The 16,268-nt window shown below is 42.0% G+C and overlaps 1 protein-coding gene across 1 annotated transcript in view; it reads right to left on the bottom strand.

The window, feature by feature from the left end:
• The window catches only part of rims2a (regulating synaptic membrane exocytosis 2a), a 684,525-nt gene that overhangs the window by 379,798 nt on the left and 288,459 nt on the right, over positions 1–16,268 (bottom strand). The window contains exons 8-9 of the mRNA XM_055634901.1: positions 5,255–5,354; positions 4,426–4,549 (exon numbers count right to left, since the gene is read on the bottom strand). Coding sequence (XP_055490876.1) covers positions 4,426–4,549; positions 5,255–5,354 — 224 coding nt within the window. The remainder of the gene's footprint in view (positions 1–4,425; positions 4,550–5,254; positions 5,355–16,268) is intronic.

Raw genomic sequence — 16,268 nt, 5'->3', positions numbered from 1 at the left:
GAAATACAGTTTTACTATGAATACCAACCTCACCATATCGGTACTGTTCCACCAAGAAAAAACAAGAGCCGTAAATTGTAGGCTACCTGGGGTCATAGAACCTGCTCCACCACTGAATAAGATTACAGCTGAACTGATTGTGACCTTCCCTCTGTATTCCCGCCTATCGAATGGGAAATTCGAATGGAATGTTAGCATTCATAGCAAAAGGATTTGAGTATAGGAGCAGGGAGGTTCTACTGCAGTTGTACAAGGGTCTTGGTGAGACCACACCTGGAGTATTGCGTACAGTTTTGGTCTCCTAATCTGAGAAAATACATTCTTGCCATAGAGGGAGTACAGGGAAGGTTCACCAGACTGATTCCTGGGATGTCAGGACTTTCATATGAAGAAAGACTGGATAGACTCGGCTTGTACTCGCTAGAATTTAGAAAAGATTGAGGGGGGAATCTTATAGAAACTTACAACATTCTTAAGGATAAAGGGGAAATCTTTTAGGACTGAGATGAGAAAAACATTTTTTACATAGAGAGTGGTGAATCTCTGGAACTCTCTGCCACAGAAGGTAGTTGAGGCCACACAGTTCATTGGCTATATTTAAGAGGGAGTTAGATGTGGCCCTTGTGGCTAAAGGGATCAGGGGGTATGGAGAGAAGGCAGGTACAGGATACTGAGTTGGATGATCAGCCATGATCATATTGAATGGCGGTGCAGGCTTGAAGGGCCGAATAGCCTACTCCTGCACCTATTTATGTCTAGTTTTTTTATGTAGTTTTTGTTATTTTTTGTTGGGTATGTGTGGTGTGTGGGGGGGGTGGGGGGGGGGGGGTGGGAGGGAGGGAGGGGGAAAACTTTTAAATCTCTCCCTGCTCGGGAGACCCGACCTTTTCTTGTCGGGTCTCCGTTGTCGTTGGGGCTGCAATGAGGAGCGGCCTCCAACAGGAAGAGACCGGGGATCAGCGGTGGTGGAGCGCTGCTGCTGCTGCAGCCCGACCGAAGAGTCGGAGGCTGCAACTGCGGGTCTGCGGACGGCGGCACCGGGAGCCCGCGGGTCCCTGGAGGGAGACCGCTTTTCAGGGCTCTCGTTTAAACGGCGACTTCTCCCGCCCGAGTTGCGGGGTTGAAGAGCTCCTGGAGCGGGGCCTGACATCAAAGGGCTTGGAATGGCCGCGGGACTCTGTGAGTGCACGCCGGGGGCTCTAACACCAAGACCCGGTGTGCGACCTCGCACCACCCGGCGTGGCTTTAATGGCCGCGGGACAATTGCCATCGCCAGCCGGGGGCTTTGACTTTGACTCTGACATCGGGGGGGGGGGGGGGGGGGGGGGTGGGGGGGGGGAGAGATTGCAGTGGAGAGATAAGTTTATTTGGCCTTCCATCACAGCGATGTGATGGATGTTTATGTAAATTATGTTGTGTCTTGGGTCCATTTGTTTGTAATGTATGGCTGCAGAAACGGCATTTCGTTTGGACCTCGAGGGGTCAAAATGACAAATAAATGTATCTTGTATCTAATTTCTATGTTTCTATGTTCTATGTTTCTATCTCTAGTAATCCTCCAGCCCATGGCTTATCAAGAATCTATCTACAGACAAATAACATTCCAGACCAGAACCCTCCAGATGAAGGGCACCAAGCTGAAATGTCATCTGTCCATTTCCCTCCTCAGATGGTTGTTGGTCTGCTGAGTTCCTCCAGCAGATTGTTTGTTTCTCTGGATTCGAGCATCTGCAGACTCTTGTATCTCTATATCTTTCCACCTTAAAAATATTCAGAGAGTCTGTTTCCTCGAGCAAGAGATATAAACAGAAAATGCTAAGGCAGCATTTGGGGAAAGAGAAAAATATTGTAATATTTTAGGTCAAATAACTAGAAAAGTGAAAGATTAAGTTAGTTTGGTGTAGAGAGGGTGGGGAAGGATTGTGTAGGATATATTAAATATCTCATTGGTTGAGACCAGGGTTGTCAAGATGATTTGACTGTTCATGGTGTCACATGGTTGCAGGTTGATGAAGGCAATTAGAAAGATGGAAAACTAAAAAAAATAAACATGTTACGCTGTGAAACGAAGATCAGAGCTGTGGCTGAGACATGAAACCCAAATTAGAATGGAGAAATGCCCTGCAGATCAGGCAGTGTCTGTGCAGAAAGCAAATCTGACATTACAGATGAATAACCTGCAGCAGAATTGACTAGTTCTCATACAAGCAGAAAAAGCTAGTACAGGTACCTCTAAAATTGAAGGATTGGAGGTTGTTCCAAAGGCTGCAAAATACCAGTTTAGTAAATGAGATGCTGTTCCTCACACTTACTTGGAACTGTGCAGATAGCTCGATATTGATAGGTCAGAGTGGGGATAGGATAGAGAATGCATGTGCCAGGCAACTGCAAGCTCTGGGTTGCTCCTGTGAATTGAACACTGTGCTAAGCAAGGCAGACAAGCAATCTGAAATTGGTTTCTCCAATGTAGGAAACACCATATTGTGAACATCAAATGTAATGTATCTAGACTGGAAGTAGAGCAAGTGATTTGCTACTTCATTTGAAATGACTGTATGGGGTCCTGAATGGGAGGAAAGGGTAAGGACAGATATTGCTTCTCCTGCAGTTGAGTGGAGACAACAGGAGTGATTAGTGGGGATGGAAGAGCAGACCAGGTAGTCCTGAACAGAAGGGTCCTGTCAAAATGCTGGACGGGATATGGAGAGGAAGATGTATCTAAATCTTGTTGAGCATCATTGGAATTGTGAAGAATGGTGCATTGATTGTGGAGTGATATATGGTATGTGATAAGTGAGGACAAAGACATCTATCTATGTCCTGGCCTGGAGCAGAGGTGATGTGTAAACACATCTTGGAAATAGAACAACCGCAGCTGAGATCCACAACTATGGTGGAGGAAGGCCATGGTTAAACAAAAAAATGACATTTCCAAAGCACGAGATCACAGCATCTGTAAAGGGAGCTGAGAGATTGGGAAGGATACTCTTCAGGAGACTGGATGAAGGAAGTATAATTAAGATGGCTGTGGGAATGTGTGGGCTTGCAAAGCTCAATGTATCTAAGCGTAATCAAATGAACAGGGTAAAACAAGCCCTGCCCATGGAATTACTGAATGGTACTTTGATAACTGGCCAAATTATATCTCGTACTTAGTTGGTTCTCCAAGCTATACAAATAATTGAATGCTTCAGTATATCTGTCATTCAGAATCATACAAAAGCTATCAAGATAATATAATCTTTTGTTAATATTTTATAAAAAATAGTCAATAGACAATAGGTGCAGTAGACCATTCGGCCCTTCGAGCCAGCACCGCCATTCAATGTGATCATGGCTAATCATCCACAATCAGTACCCCGTTCCTGCCTTCTCCCCATATCCCCTGACTCTGCTATCTTTAAGAGTCCTATCTAGCTCTCTCTTGAAAGAGTATAAATAAAACAAAAAAATAAAACAAAACATAACAGACTTAAAAACTGGTAAAAAAATATTGAACTAAACTCAGTCACGTATGTACCAGGAAGATGGCAACAGCTCAATAGGGTGGCTTGCCAGCACCGTCTCAACGGCATTTGAATGAGGGGAAGATCAATAATCCCTGGCTTCAATCAATAATTCTTGCCATCCAAAAAAATGAATAAAAATAAACTGAAAATAATTTAAAAGTTAATAAGAATTATAAAATAATTACATTGGACCCCCACAACCATTCTAGTCTATTCAAATAAAAGGAAATGGTCTCCTTGAGTCAGTTCTGACCTTGTACAAGATTTCCAGGATAATTCATGCAATTCATGAGCCAGACCGTCATAATTTCATTGATGTCCAATTGTTAGACACAATCAAGAAAAGACTGGCAAAGAGAAACTGGCATGTGTACACATCTATAATTTTGGCAATTACTCATGGAATTCTTGGTATTTGCCTGCAAAATTTCAGCCAATTCAGCAAATAGTGTTTAAGAAGGAACTGCAGATGCTGGAAAATCAAAGGTACACAAAAATGTTGGAGAAACTCAGCAGGTGCAGCAGCATCTATGGAGCGAAGGAAATAGGCAACGTTTCGTGCGGAACGTTGCCTATTTCCTTCGCTCCATAGATGCTGCTGCACCCACTGAGTTTCTCCAGCATTTTTGTGTACCTTCAACAAATAGTGTGTTGCTCATGTAGACCAACAGAAATGTTGTTATTAAATAATAATTCAGTGAAGGCGGTCTATATTTGATTTTTGCACCCGAGGTCCAAATATTGTTCTCTTCCTTATTTTAACTTTGCTTAATTAATTCAATCAATGGCTGCTGCCATTTTTGACATTTTAGGGGAACATACTTTAAATTTGTTGGCAAGTACATATTCACAAAATATTTTTATTTGTGGTAATTTAAGTTTGAACTATGTGTTATATTAAATAAGATCTACTAACCCAATAGGCCTGGAAACCAGCAGTTCTACTTGTGGCTCAGGTTTGGATTCAAAAATGATGTTGTACACTTCCTCAAATGTAGCTCCTTGTAATGATCTTCCATTCCACTCAAGAACTTCATCACCTAAATGGATCACAATAATGCAGTGTGGGTAGAGGTATCGACATTTAAAAAAATACAGAGCACAGATACTTTTCAAAATTCAAGATTAACTAATTCACTGCTTCAAGACTTGTGTCCAAATGAACACCTTCATGCCCCTGTCCCACTTAGGAAACCTGAACGGAAACCTCTGGAGACTTTTGCCCCACCCAAGGTTTCCGTGCGGTTCCCGGAGGTTTTTGTCAGTCTCCCTACCTGCTTCCACTACCTGCAACCTCCGGCAACCACCTGCAACCTCTAGGAACCACACGGAAACCTTGGGTGGGGCGCAAAGTCTCCAGAGGTTTCCGTTCAGGTTTCCTAATTGGGACAGGGGCATTACTGGAATCCATTTACTTTAGGTGAAATAGGTACAAACACAAGAATTGTTTCCTATTTTGACAGTTTGGACACATGAACTTGGATTTTTCAGACGACTGTCAGTAAAACGCTGAAATTGAAAAAAACATAATAGCAAACCATTTATTATGCCACAAATATCTATCTATCCTGTAACTGTTGCACACAATTTAATTATCTAATTTTAATTCATATGAATAGGGATGCACTTCTGAAATTAATACTGGAAAGAGTTTGGCTATGTAATGCAGACAGTCAACATCCACGTAGCATGGATGACAACAATAAAAGAGAGACAATAAAAGAAACTTAATTGATTGATAGTACCTGGTCTAAGATGCCCTACAGTGTCTGCTAAACTCCCTTTCTTCACCTTAGTAATGAATGCGCATAATCTGCCAGATTCAGTCATTTTTCCACCTACAACCTGTTTCAAAAAGGAATCAAAGGAAAATAACATTATTAGTGCATCTATTCTACTTAAAAATAAATTGGTTTAGCAGCATTTTTACATAATCAATAGACCTTGCCTATTCCAAATCATTTCAGGAGAATTGGTAGCGAATTGGGAATAATCTTCATTTAAGCATTGTTTTAATATTTACTTCACATCTTATAGTTGTTTTAATCAATGCCTTCAATTTGTCTTTTTCCACTTCACTCAAGTTATGAGAACAGATAACAATTGGCTGCTGAGTATCTGCTTATGACAATCGACAAATTGTGGAACGTAAGCTAAATCATTGATACTGCTTGTAGTTTTGTGTAGAATTGTGCTGCATTGTATTACAGGAAAATTTCAACAAATTGAAAGAGGTTACGATTTTAAAATGCAATCTTGAAATGATATATTGTTGTCATGTGTTAACCAGGTCTGCCGTTATCATGATAAGGAAATTGGAAATCCACTGAAACCTTAATATAATTCTTTTGGTGACATCCAACACTATCATAACAATATTTTCCAGTGTCAAATAACAGTCTGTAAGTAATTTAGTTACTGAATAAAATACTTGTTGCTGACCAAGGGTTTTTTATTGAACTACAATGATATTGTCATTTGCTTTCCCTCAGCGGCTGAGAACTTGTTGCTCTATACTTTTTGATATTTTTAATAATATTGTGATAATGCTATGGCTCTAGTCTAGCTCATTGTCTTTGATTTGCTTGTCTTCTCTGTTGTGCAACTTAACAGGGTGTAGTCTGGAATGATTTGAGTCAAGAATGTATAATTGAGACAATTATGCTTTCCTATTAAAGCTAATTTGTAACATTTTTGACAACCAAGTCCTCTATATCGCTTGACAGCTGGATGCCATTATTTTGCACTTCCACTTTCAAAATCCTGTGGATCTCATCGGTTTTGGAGGGCTTCATGTGCTGCTGTCACAACAACATCAATTCTCCTTCCTTCTCACTACCATAGATCTCAGCCTGTTCATTCGCACAGAAACACACACATTAGGTGTTAAGGTCATATCAAAACATGTCAATGTAAAAATTAAAAATAAGGAACAAAAATATCACGGAACACCGTAGAGCGGAAAGGGAAGAACTGCGGGAAAAACAACTTGACAAGTAAGACAAATATAGAGCTGTAGTCGAGCAGGATAAATGGAAAAGTGCCATTGAAAAACCAATTTAGATCAGTACAGAAGAAAGATACAACGTGTCAACAATAGCAGAAAAACAGTCATTTGAAATATCTAAGAGTTATTGAGGAAAAAATCTGTATGCGGCATCAGGAAATATGCTTGGAGAAAGGAAAATATGATCATCAAAAGTGAGTATCACTGTACAAATATGGGTGGATTGCTTGAAATGAAATAATTTAAATACTTCCCAGTCAGATTTAGAAACCTGGAGGCTCATTTTAAAAGCTGGACACCAAAGGCTCCATGATGAAAAAGCTGCAGTGATCACTACATACTGTAGATAGACACAAAATGCTGGAGTAACTCAGCAGGACAGGCAGCATCTCTGGAGAGAAGAAATGGGTGACGTTTCAGGTCGAGACCCTTGTTCCTGACGCGAAGTGGCACCCATTCCTTCTCCCCAGAGATGCTGCTTGTCCCGCTTAGTTACTCCAGCTTTTTTTGTCTATCGCAGGTTTAAACCAGCATCTGCAGTTCCTTCCTACACATTAACGTGTGCCCATGCAACCCAAAGTAAGGCAGTACAACAGTTTCCAACTGCTTGCACACGTGTTTGTTTTCTGCTGATAGCTAGTGCCCTCGGCGCTGTTCCTTACCTTACCTAATTCCCTGGTAGATAAAAATGTTGGAATAACTCAGCGGGTGAGGCTGCATCTATGGACCAAAGGAATAGGCGATGTTTCGGGTCGAGACCCTTCTTCAGACCTTATTCCCTAATATTTTGTTAACGGCGAGTGCTACATTGGTTAGTCTGCATCACCAAAAGCTGCACCTATAGAAGGGAAGCTACACTGTCTGTGCTCACAGGCATCCTGGGACTCATTGTGAGATATACATTGTGAATATCTCCTGGGAGATATTCAAGGCTGCCAGCACATGGTACAAAGTGGTCGCCACAATTTTCAACTCTGACAACAGTGGCGGTGAATCGCTGAAGCAAAACCCTGAAGATAAGGATACAATATTACATATATTGAATAACCTAAATAAGTGTGGTCAATGCTAACAAATCTCTCTAGTAAATGCCTGATTTCACCAATTATACGGAATACTGACACCTCTCACTTTCAATCTCTATCAATGTTCATCAGACTTGCATTTAGCATTCATTATTCCGCACCCCAATCCAAAATATTTATATTGCTACAAAAGTCACAACTTTGGTGTAGTTCAGTGTCACTCATGTTATGTCATACTTTGTAGCTGCGCCCATTAGTTTAACAGAAAACCTCCCTACCCTTTGCCTCTCACGTTTAGAGTAACATGCTAAGATGAAGTTAGCTATGCTGTAACTTTAATAAAATCTTTGGGTCTCAATCACGGTGTATGAATTAAGTTATTCCAAAAGCAGAAGTTCAACATGGTGTCAGAGTTGACGGACTAATTCCTTGCTTAATGATATTGCTTTTATTTTAGTTTGTTGTTTTCTCCGGTATATATTACTATGGCTTCTGCTCTCAGAAAATCAGAGATCCTGGTGTTTGATGAGGACCTCGCAGAACGGTGGCGAGTATTTGAAGAGGACTTCTCAATTTACATTGAAGCGGCTCACCGCGGTGATCGATCCGAGACCCTGACTGCCTACTATGTAAATTCCGACAGTTATGTGAGTTACGTACTAACTTGGTCATGGAGAGGCATTTGTTCTTTTCCCGAAGCCAGAGACAGGGAGAACCTGTGGAGATGTATGTCAGTATGTTGAAGCACATTGCCAGTCGGTGCGATTTCAGGGATATATGAGGTAGCCTAGTCCGTGACCGTTTGGTCTATGGTGTCCGCAATGATAAATTATGATGCTGAGCTTACTCTAGAGACTGCTGAAAAAGTTTAGAAAGTTACAAAAAACAGAGAATGTCACTCCTAAGGCTGCTTCGCTTCTCCCATTTGCAGGAGATCCAGTGCACCCTATCGGTCAAGTTGTCTTAACTCACGTGTCCGCAACCTGAGTTTCTATGTTGCTCGTGAGGTGAGGATGTGCCGTCTCTACTGGGTACCAACGCATGTCAAGACATGGGACTTGTCTCTTTCAGCTCTTTTGTTTGTCATCTGACTACAGCCTATGACTTTAGCCAAAAATCCTAGCACGATACAAAATTTTGTTTGACGACAAGCTAGGCAGGTTGCCTGTTAGCTATCCAATTATCATTGACCCTGAGGTAATTCCAATTGTTCGTCCAGCTCATAAGATTCCCCATGCTATGTGAGACCGTGTTCAAAGTGAACTCAACAGAATGGTGTCTCTAGGTGTGATTGCTCCCGTCTCTGACCCCTCGGACTGGGTTTCCACTATGGTTGTGGCAACGAAGAAGAATAAGGACAAAATACGGATTTGTATCAATCCTAAGGACTTAATCACAGCCATTAAACGACCTCACTATTCCATGCGCACTGTGGACGAGATTGCAGCACAGATGGCTGAGGCAACTCTATTCACTGTTCTAGATGCCAAGAGTTAATTCTGGCAAATATCGTTGGAACACAACTCAAAGTTAACAACTTTCAGAACACCCTTCGGACGTTACAGATTTCTTTGCATGCCCTTTGGCATAAGCTCTGCTAGTGAAGTATTTCAACAAGCTATGGAGCAGTTGTTTGCAGGTTACCCATGCTCTATTGTAGTGGATGACATCCTCGTTGCGGGACAAACTTTTGAAGAACACAATGCTAATCTGACGAAGGTCCTGGATCACGCCAAGGCCATCAACCTCAGGCTAAACCCTCAAAAATGCAAATTCAGGGTAAGTGAGGTGAAATACATAGGCCATGTGTTCACTAAAGATGGCCTAAAAACTGCTCCGGTGAAAACCAGTGCCATCAACGAGCTCCCAAAACCCACAGACGTGCTCGGTCTGCAGAGATTCCTTGGCATGGTTAACTACTTGACAGCTTACACACAAAGACACTGCTTGGACCTGGATCGAGCAACAGCAGAGGGCGTTCGACACTCATAAGCAGCAGATGTCTTGTGCTCCTACTCTCGCTTATTTGGTCCTAGACGGACCGGTCACACTGACTTGTGACGCTTCACAACACGGACTGAGCGCAGCACGTCTTCAAAATGATAGTAGCGGCAATAAGCCCGTTGCCTATGCCTCGCCCACTATGACTGACACAGAACAACAATACGCCCAAATTGAGAAAAAGCTGCTGGCGATTGTTTTCGCCTGCAAGAAATGTAACGACTTTATCTTCGGACATACGGTCACGATTGAAACTGACCACCAACCTCTGATCAGCATCTTTAACAAACCGATTCATGCCTCTCCAGGGCTGCTGAAACTTCAAAAATATGACATTATTCTGACCTACAGATGTGGTAAGGATATGCACCTGGCTGACACTCTCTAGCGAGCACCCCGGGACACCTGTGAGGGTCCGTCCTCGCCGGATGTTGACTTTATTGTAATGACTGTGTCATTTATTCCCTTGTCCTGTATGGAGGACCTGGTTGCCCACACTGCTGCTGACGGTACTTTACAGTCGCTCGCCTCCGTCATTAAGCGCGGCCGGCCAAACAAACACTACAATGTTTCGCTGCCAATTCGGCCTTTCTTTACAGTCCGTGATGAGCTAGTGCTGCAGGATGGCACTATTGTAAAAGGACACAAGGCTGTAATCCCTGTTTCGCTGCACAGCAAGTATTTTAACACTGTCCATGCAGGGCACCCAGGCACTGAAACCACCGTCCTACGGGCAAGAAACATGTTTTACTTGCCTGGCATGGCCGAATACATCACCGAGAATGTGGCATCCTGTGTAGTGTGTAACAGCTTGACACATCACCAACAAAAGCAACCACTTCTTTCACATCCGGCTCCTGCACTCCTGTGGTCTACAGTTTCAACTGACATATTTGAGTGGCATGGCAAGCAGTACCTAGTACTTGTCGATTCGTATTCTGGATGGTTTGACATTGATTTTCTTAGCAGTCCCACATCTCACGGGGTAGTTTCGAAGCTTGCTCGCCATTTTGCAGAGCTCCGTGCATATTATTATCTGATAACGACAGTCAAAGTTACCAGCCAACACTTCAAGGAATTTGCTGCACGCTGGGGTTTTCACCACATCACCAGCAGCCCTGATATCCACAGTTGAATGGACTAGCTGAGCGGGCTTTCAAGAGTGCATAACAGCTCATGGAACGTTCATACAGAGCTAATTCTGACGTGTTCCTGGATCTACTCAATTTACGCCACATCTCCTGCGACCCCATTTTGAGTTCACCTGCTCAACGTTTATTGTCAAGGCAGACCCGAGCCACGGTGCCTGTGGCGGATCAGGCTTTGATCCCGCAGGAGGTTCCACCATCAAACGTCCAGTCCAGGTTACAACAAAAGCGTGACATTCAAAAGCAGTGGTATGACAAAACAAGTAGGCCGCTGCCGCCATTAACCAAGGGGCAGGTGGTTCGTTTGCAAACCGTCAAAGGTCATGACCGTATCGGTGTTATTTCTGGAACTGCTTCTGAGCCATTCTCATATCTGGTCAGTGCCGATGGCGGCACCTACAGGCATAACAGACAACATATCCTGCCTGTGAATGAGCCGGCTCCACCTCCCTATTATCCAGACCGTATAAGTGTACTTCCAGCGGCATTAATCCAGCACAACAACCCACTTCTGGAGCGGCTGCTTTGCCAGTGGCGATGCCCCCTCCACCTGCGTCACAGTCCCCTGTTTCATCACCGGGAATGCTGGTTCAGTCTCCGTCACCCGTGAAGCCACCGGCTCTGTCCCCGGTGGGGGAAAACGGAGATGGTCTTTATCGCACACGTGCTGGTCGTGTTTGCAAGCCGGTCGTGAAGTACCCGGGCTATGTTTGACTTTCCTCCAGTTTATTATCAATTACTATGCATGCCTTATTTAGTCAATGGTTTTGTACTGCCATTTAATTCTTTAAGAGGGAGGATGTAGATCAGTGTCACTCATGGTATGAGTCATACTTTGTAGCTACGCCCACTAGTTTGACAGAAGATGAAGTTATCTATGCTGTAACGCTAATAAAGACTTTGGATCTTAATCACGGTGTGCGACTTAAGTTATTCCAACAGCAGAAGTCTTGGCTATCCCACTCTGCAAGCCATTGTCACAACCAGCACATCATCCAACAGCATACACAATAGTCTAGCCTTGTTACAAATAGTGAAGAATCACTGACAGTGGCAGGAGGTCAGCAAGACAAGGAACAATTGCATTGTCTATATTATAACTGGAAGATCACAGAGTCTGCAACCATTGGCAATACTAAACCAAATAATGTGAATGAAGGCCATTACTTTATCATGGAATGTATTCAAGCCTGTCAAACATAATATGCCATGCACAAATCCATGTTTTTATTTCTACTTTTTGGAATTCCCATGAACATTGCCTACTGCATAAAAGTTTATTATATAAAAAAGTGAGTGGGTAACTTCAGTTTTTTTTCCAGTTCCATGGAAATGGAGGTGAACTCTCTGAAGTATAGTCACTATTTCTGCATTATTGTCAATTATCACTATTTCAGCATTAATTGATTCTCCAAAATGTTCCTTTTTTTTTTTTTTTAATGCCAGGACATCACTGTAAATATTTATTGCCCATCCTTAATTGCCCTTAAGGAGGTGTGGCTAGCTGCCTCCTTGAACTTAGCAGTCCTACAGCTGAAAGGATTCTCACAATAACGTTGAGCAAAGAATTCCAGTGACTTGCAGACGGACTTGAATGTAGCAGTAATCCCAAATGGCTGATGCCTGTCCTTTTTTTTAATAGTGGAACTCCATTGCCAATACATCCCTTGGAAACGCGTTGCAGTGATTGCTGCATTTTTTGGTTTGGACCTCCAGGCCACCTGTTGTAGCAGGGCTTGCATATATTAATACATTATCAGCACTTCCCAATCTCCAATTTGTGTTTTTAGAGCAGTTTCAGTTATGTCAACTGGCCTTGACTACCCTCTGCAGTATAATGTGGTATAATGTGAGGTTATCCATTTTGGTGGCCAAAACAGGAAAGCAGACTATTATCTAAATGATGGCCGACTAGGAAAAGGGGAGATGCAGCGAGACCTGGGTGTCATGGTACACCAGTCATTGAAAGTAGGCATGCAGGTGCAGCAGGCAGTAAAGAAAGCGAATGGTGTGTTAGCTTTCATAGCAGAAAAGGATTTGAGTATAGGAGCAGGGAGGTTCTACTGCAGTTGTACAGGGTCTTGGTGAGACCACACACCTGGAGTATTGCGTACAGTTTTGGTCTTCAAATCTGAGTAAGGACATTATTGCCATAGAGGGAGTACAGAGAAGGTTCATCAGACTGATTCCTGAGATGTCAGGACTGTCTTATGAAGAAAGACTGGGTAGACTTGGTTTATACTCTCTAGAATTTAGGAGATTGAGAGGGGGTCTTATAGAAACTTACAAAATTCTTAAGGGGTTGGACAGGCTAGCTGCAGGAAGATTGCTCCCGATGTTGGGGAAGTCCAGGACAAGGGGTCACAGCTTAAGGATAAGGGGGAAATCCTTTAAAAACGAAATGATAAGAACTTTTTTCACACAGAGAGTGGTGAATCTCTGGAACTCTCTGCCGCAGAGGGTAGTCGAGGCCAGTTCATTGGCTATATTTAAGAGGGAGTTAGATGTGGCCCTTGTGGCTAAGGGGATCAGAGGGTATGGAGAGAAGGCAGGTACGGGATACTGAGTTGGATGATCAGCCATGATCATATTGAATGGCGGTGCAGGCTCGAAGGGCCGAATGGCCTACTCCTGCACCTAATTTCTATGTTTCTATGTTTCTATGTTGAGTGAAAGATCAATAATGCCCAGGACCCCATTTTTAATAATCAGTTATGTGGGATCTGTAATCTCACTATTACTTCATCATTACAAGATCTAAATCCTGAAGCACCTGACCCAATAACATAGTGGGACTATTTCCCCACATAGGCTGCAGCGGTTCAGGAAGGCAACACATTGTCATTTTATTGAGGTCAATAAATGCTGACCTTGCCAGACACATATGTATTTTATTTTGCAGGGAGCCAGGGATGATACTTGTAAGATCTAAAACAATTAGCACCTGTTGGATGCAGGACCATCAAATAAAGATGTGTATTTTATTTTAGTCAACCAACAAGCATCTTAATATGTGCTTTCATCATTTATAAAAATAATATCATCATAACGTTCTTCTCGACTGGAAACGTCACTTCTTCCTTCTCTCCAAAGATGCTACCATGACCCATTGAGTTACTCCAGCATTTTGTGTCGATCTTCAGTGTAAACCAGCATCCTTCCTACACATTAATAATTGACATATCATGCATAAATATGCCTCAACAGCCTTGTAAATTAAATAAATATGAAAGTATGTTCACGTCCACATTTCTGATGGCTGTACATATCAAATTATTGAAATGCAAGTCTGCTTGTACGCTGGCACCTGAAGTGATCTTGACGGATCTATTGGTCACCTGTGTCTTACATGATGGATAACTGATTACCAGATAATTTGCTGGGTGCAATGAACTAAAGTGCTGAGATCAGCAGTCATGGATGTTACCCCTGTATTGCAATTCGGATGGGCTCCTGTGGAAGGCAATGTTGTACAGTATTTAGTCAGACATTTTTCCAACTATTGGTAAGGAGTTATTCTTAGAATCTCAGCTCGAGGACAAAGCAAATCGCAACCCATCCACTACTTCAACTGTTCATGCTCCCCACCAAGCCATTAGTTTGCAACAAAGTACAACACGCTGCAGCAATTTGCTAACTGCACCCCCAAACTCATTATCTCTGACACCAAAAGGGTCAAGAATAAAAAGCACATCAAACTTCAAGATTCTTCTCCAAGTCATAAAATGAGTGAATTCACAATTGTATTAACTCAAAAGATGGGTAAACACAGGAAGCAGATTTCCTCATTGGAGTATTAGATCACAAAATACCCCCTTAAATCTCAAAGATCTCAACATTTCTGCTCCATATATAATGTCATTGTTCTCTTTCCAGGATACCAACCTAGTTTCATTGGACAAAGATATACAGAATCTCTTCTATTATTTCTCATTGCAATTTCATTTCCTGTCCTCCTTATTGATCCTTAAATAATGAATTGCACGTGTGTTAGGATTAAATATACTCAATATTGCTGGTGCCCAAACCTCTTAACATGACATTGTACAGAAAATTCACGAGCCTAGTCTCCCAACTGTACAGACATGGACAAACTAGATCGCGGCACTGGCAGAATTTCTAAACTGGGACAAAGCACCCAAAAGAAGAATGAAGTAAAAATGAAAAATATTGGGCAGGATTCCTTCTCTTAGCCTCTATTCAATGGTAGCTAATAAATAGCTGACAAATTGAATTCATTTGGATCAAAGCGTTATCTCATGTGTGATTATTTTCAGAGATTAATGCATTTCCTCATTACTTGTACTCTTTATTAACAATCATGATCCTGGAAGGCTATTTGTACCTCCTGAGTTGCACTCCAGTGCAGAGTGTGGGGAGAGAGAAAAAACAAATATAGTAGGATCTCGGAACAAAATTGATTTACAACTCTTCACTTCAATGGGCAATTCATGGATCCAAGTCATATTTACAATGGGAATGTAATGGGGTTTTTTTATTTGATATTTTCCACTTACTAATAATCCACTTTAAATATGGATGAAGAATTACGTCAAAGCCAGCAAACCAGTTCATTTTCTCAACCTGCTGACATTGTGCAATACAATTTGTGTGACTAAGCACCACTCAGGAGTCAGACATCAGCAGAGAAATATTAGTCAGCATAATCTTTCCTGATCCACCTCAGTCCCTAGGCTTCTAGCAAATATGAATGCACAAGCAATTATCTCAACAGATCACAGTATATAATGCCAAAGTTGTGTTCATTCATTGGAATAAATCAATGCTGGATCATTGCTTGTTTTTAAAAGATGTTTACTGACTAATTATTGTATTTGTGCATGAACTGTTTTGGAGCTAGTTACAATTTTTGTAATTTAAATTGATCTGTGTGCGTAACCCTACTGGGTTCTGGGTATTTGATGCACTATTCCTTGCATCTAGTATTGGTATGGCACAAACTCATAATTTGAGTTCCATTTGATTTCAGAATATTATAAAACTTTTAGAACTTATGGAAAATTTAACAATCCCCCCTAAAAATTTGATGAACTAAACTGAACGAGGACTATGATGCTTTGGATATGATAGTTTTGATTCAACCAGTAATTATTTTAAGATGATTAGTAGGAGGTCTTCTTAAAATTGTAAAGAAATCAGTAAGTAAACACTCCCTGGTGTAATTTTGGTGAAATCATAAATGGTTCCGCGATAGAAATAAAGGAGGAAAGATAATGGAGTATTCCCTCATTCCTGTGCATTGCATAACAGGGGAGTGCTGGCATAGGTCTCATCTAGATTCTTTCATCTATTGTTTCCAACAGAGTTGTCCTTGTGGCTGTGCATCTTAGGTGAGATTGGTGTGTGCTCCATGTGAGTGCTGCCTCCTGCTGGAGGGGTTTGGGTATTCATACCAATGGCCAATAGAGTGTAGACACAAAGAACTCCAGAGGCTGACTGGGAGGTGTCCATTTGTGGCAGATGATCCAAGGAAGAATAAGCAAAATGGAGGTGGTCCGAAATTCCCTGTGAATTCTCCCAATTCCCTAGTGTTCTTTCATGGTAAGATGGCCAGAGA

This window comes from Leucoraja erinacea, chromosome 4 (genome assembly GCF_028641065.1).
Source record: "Leucoraja erinacea ecotype New England chromosome 4, Leri_hhj_1, whole genome shotgun sequence".
Lineage (NCBI taxonomy): Eukaryota > Metazoa > Chordata > Chondrichthyes > Rajiformes > Rajidae > Leucoraja > Leucoraja erinaceus.
This window is presented reverse-complemented; position numbering and strand designations above follow the sequence as displayed.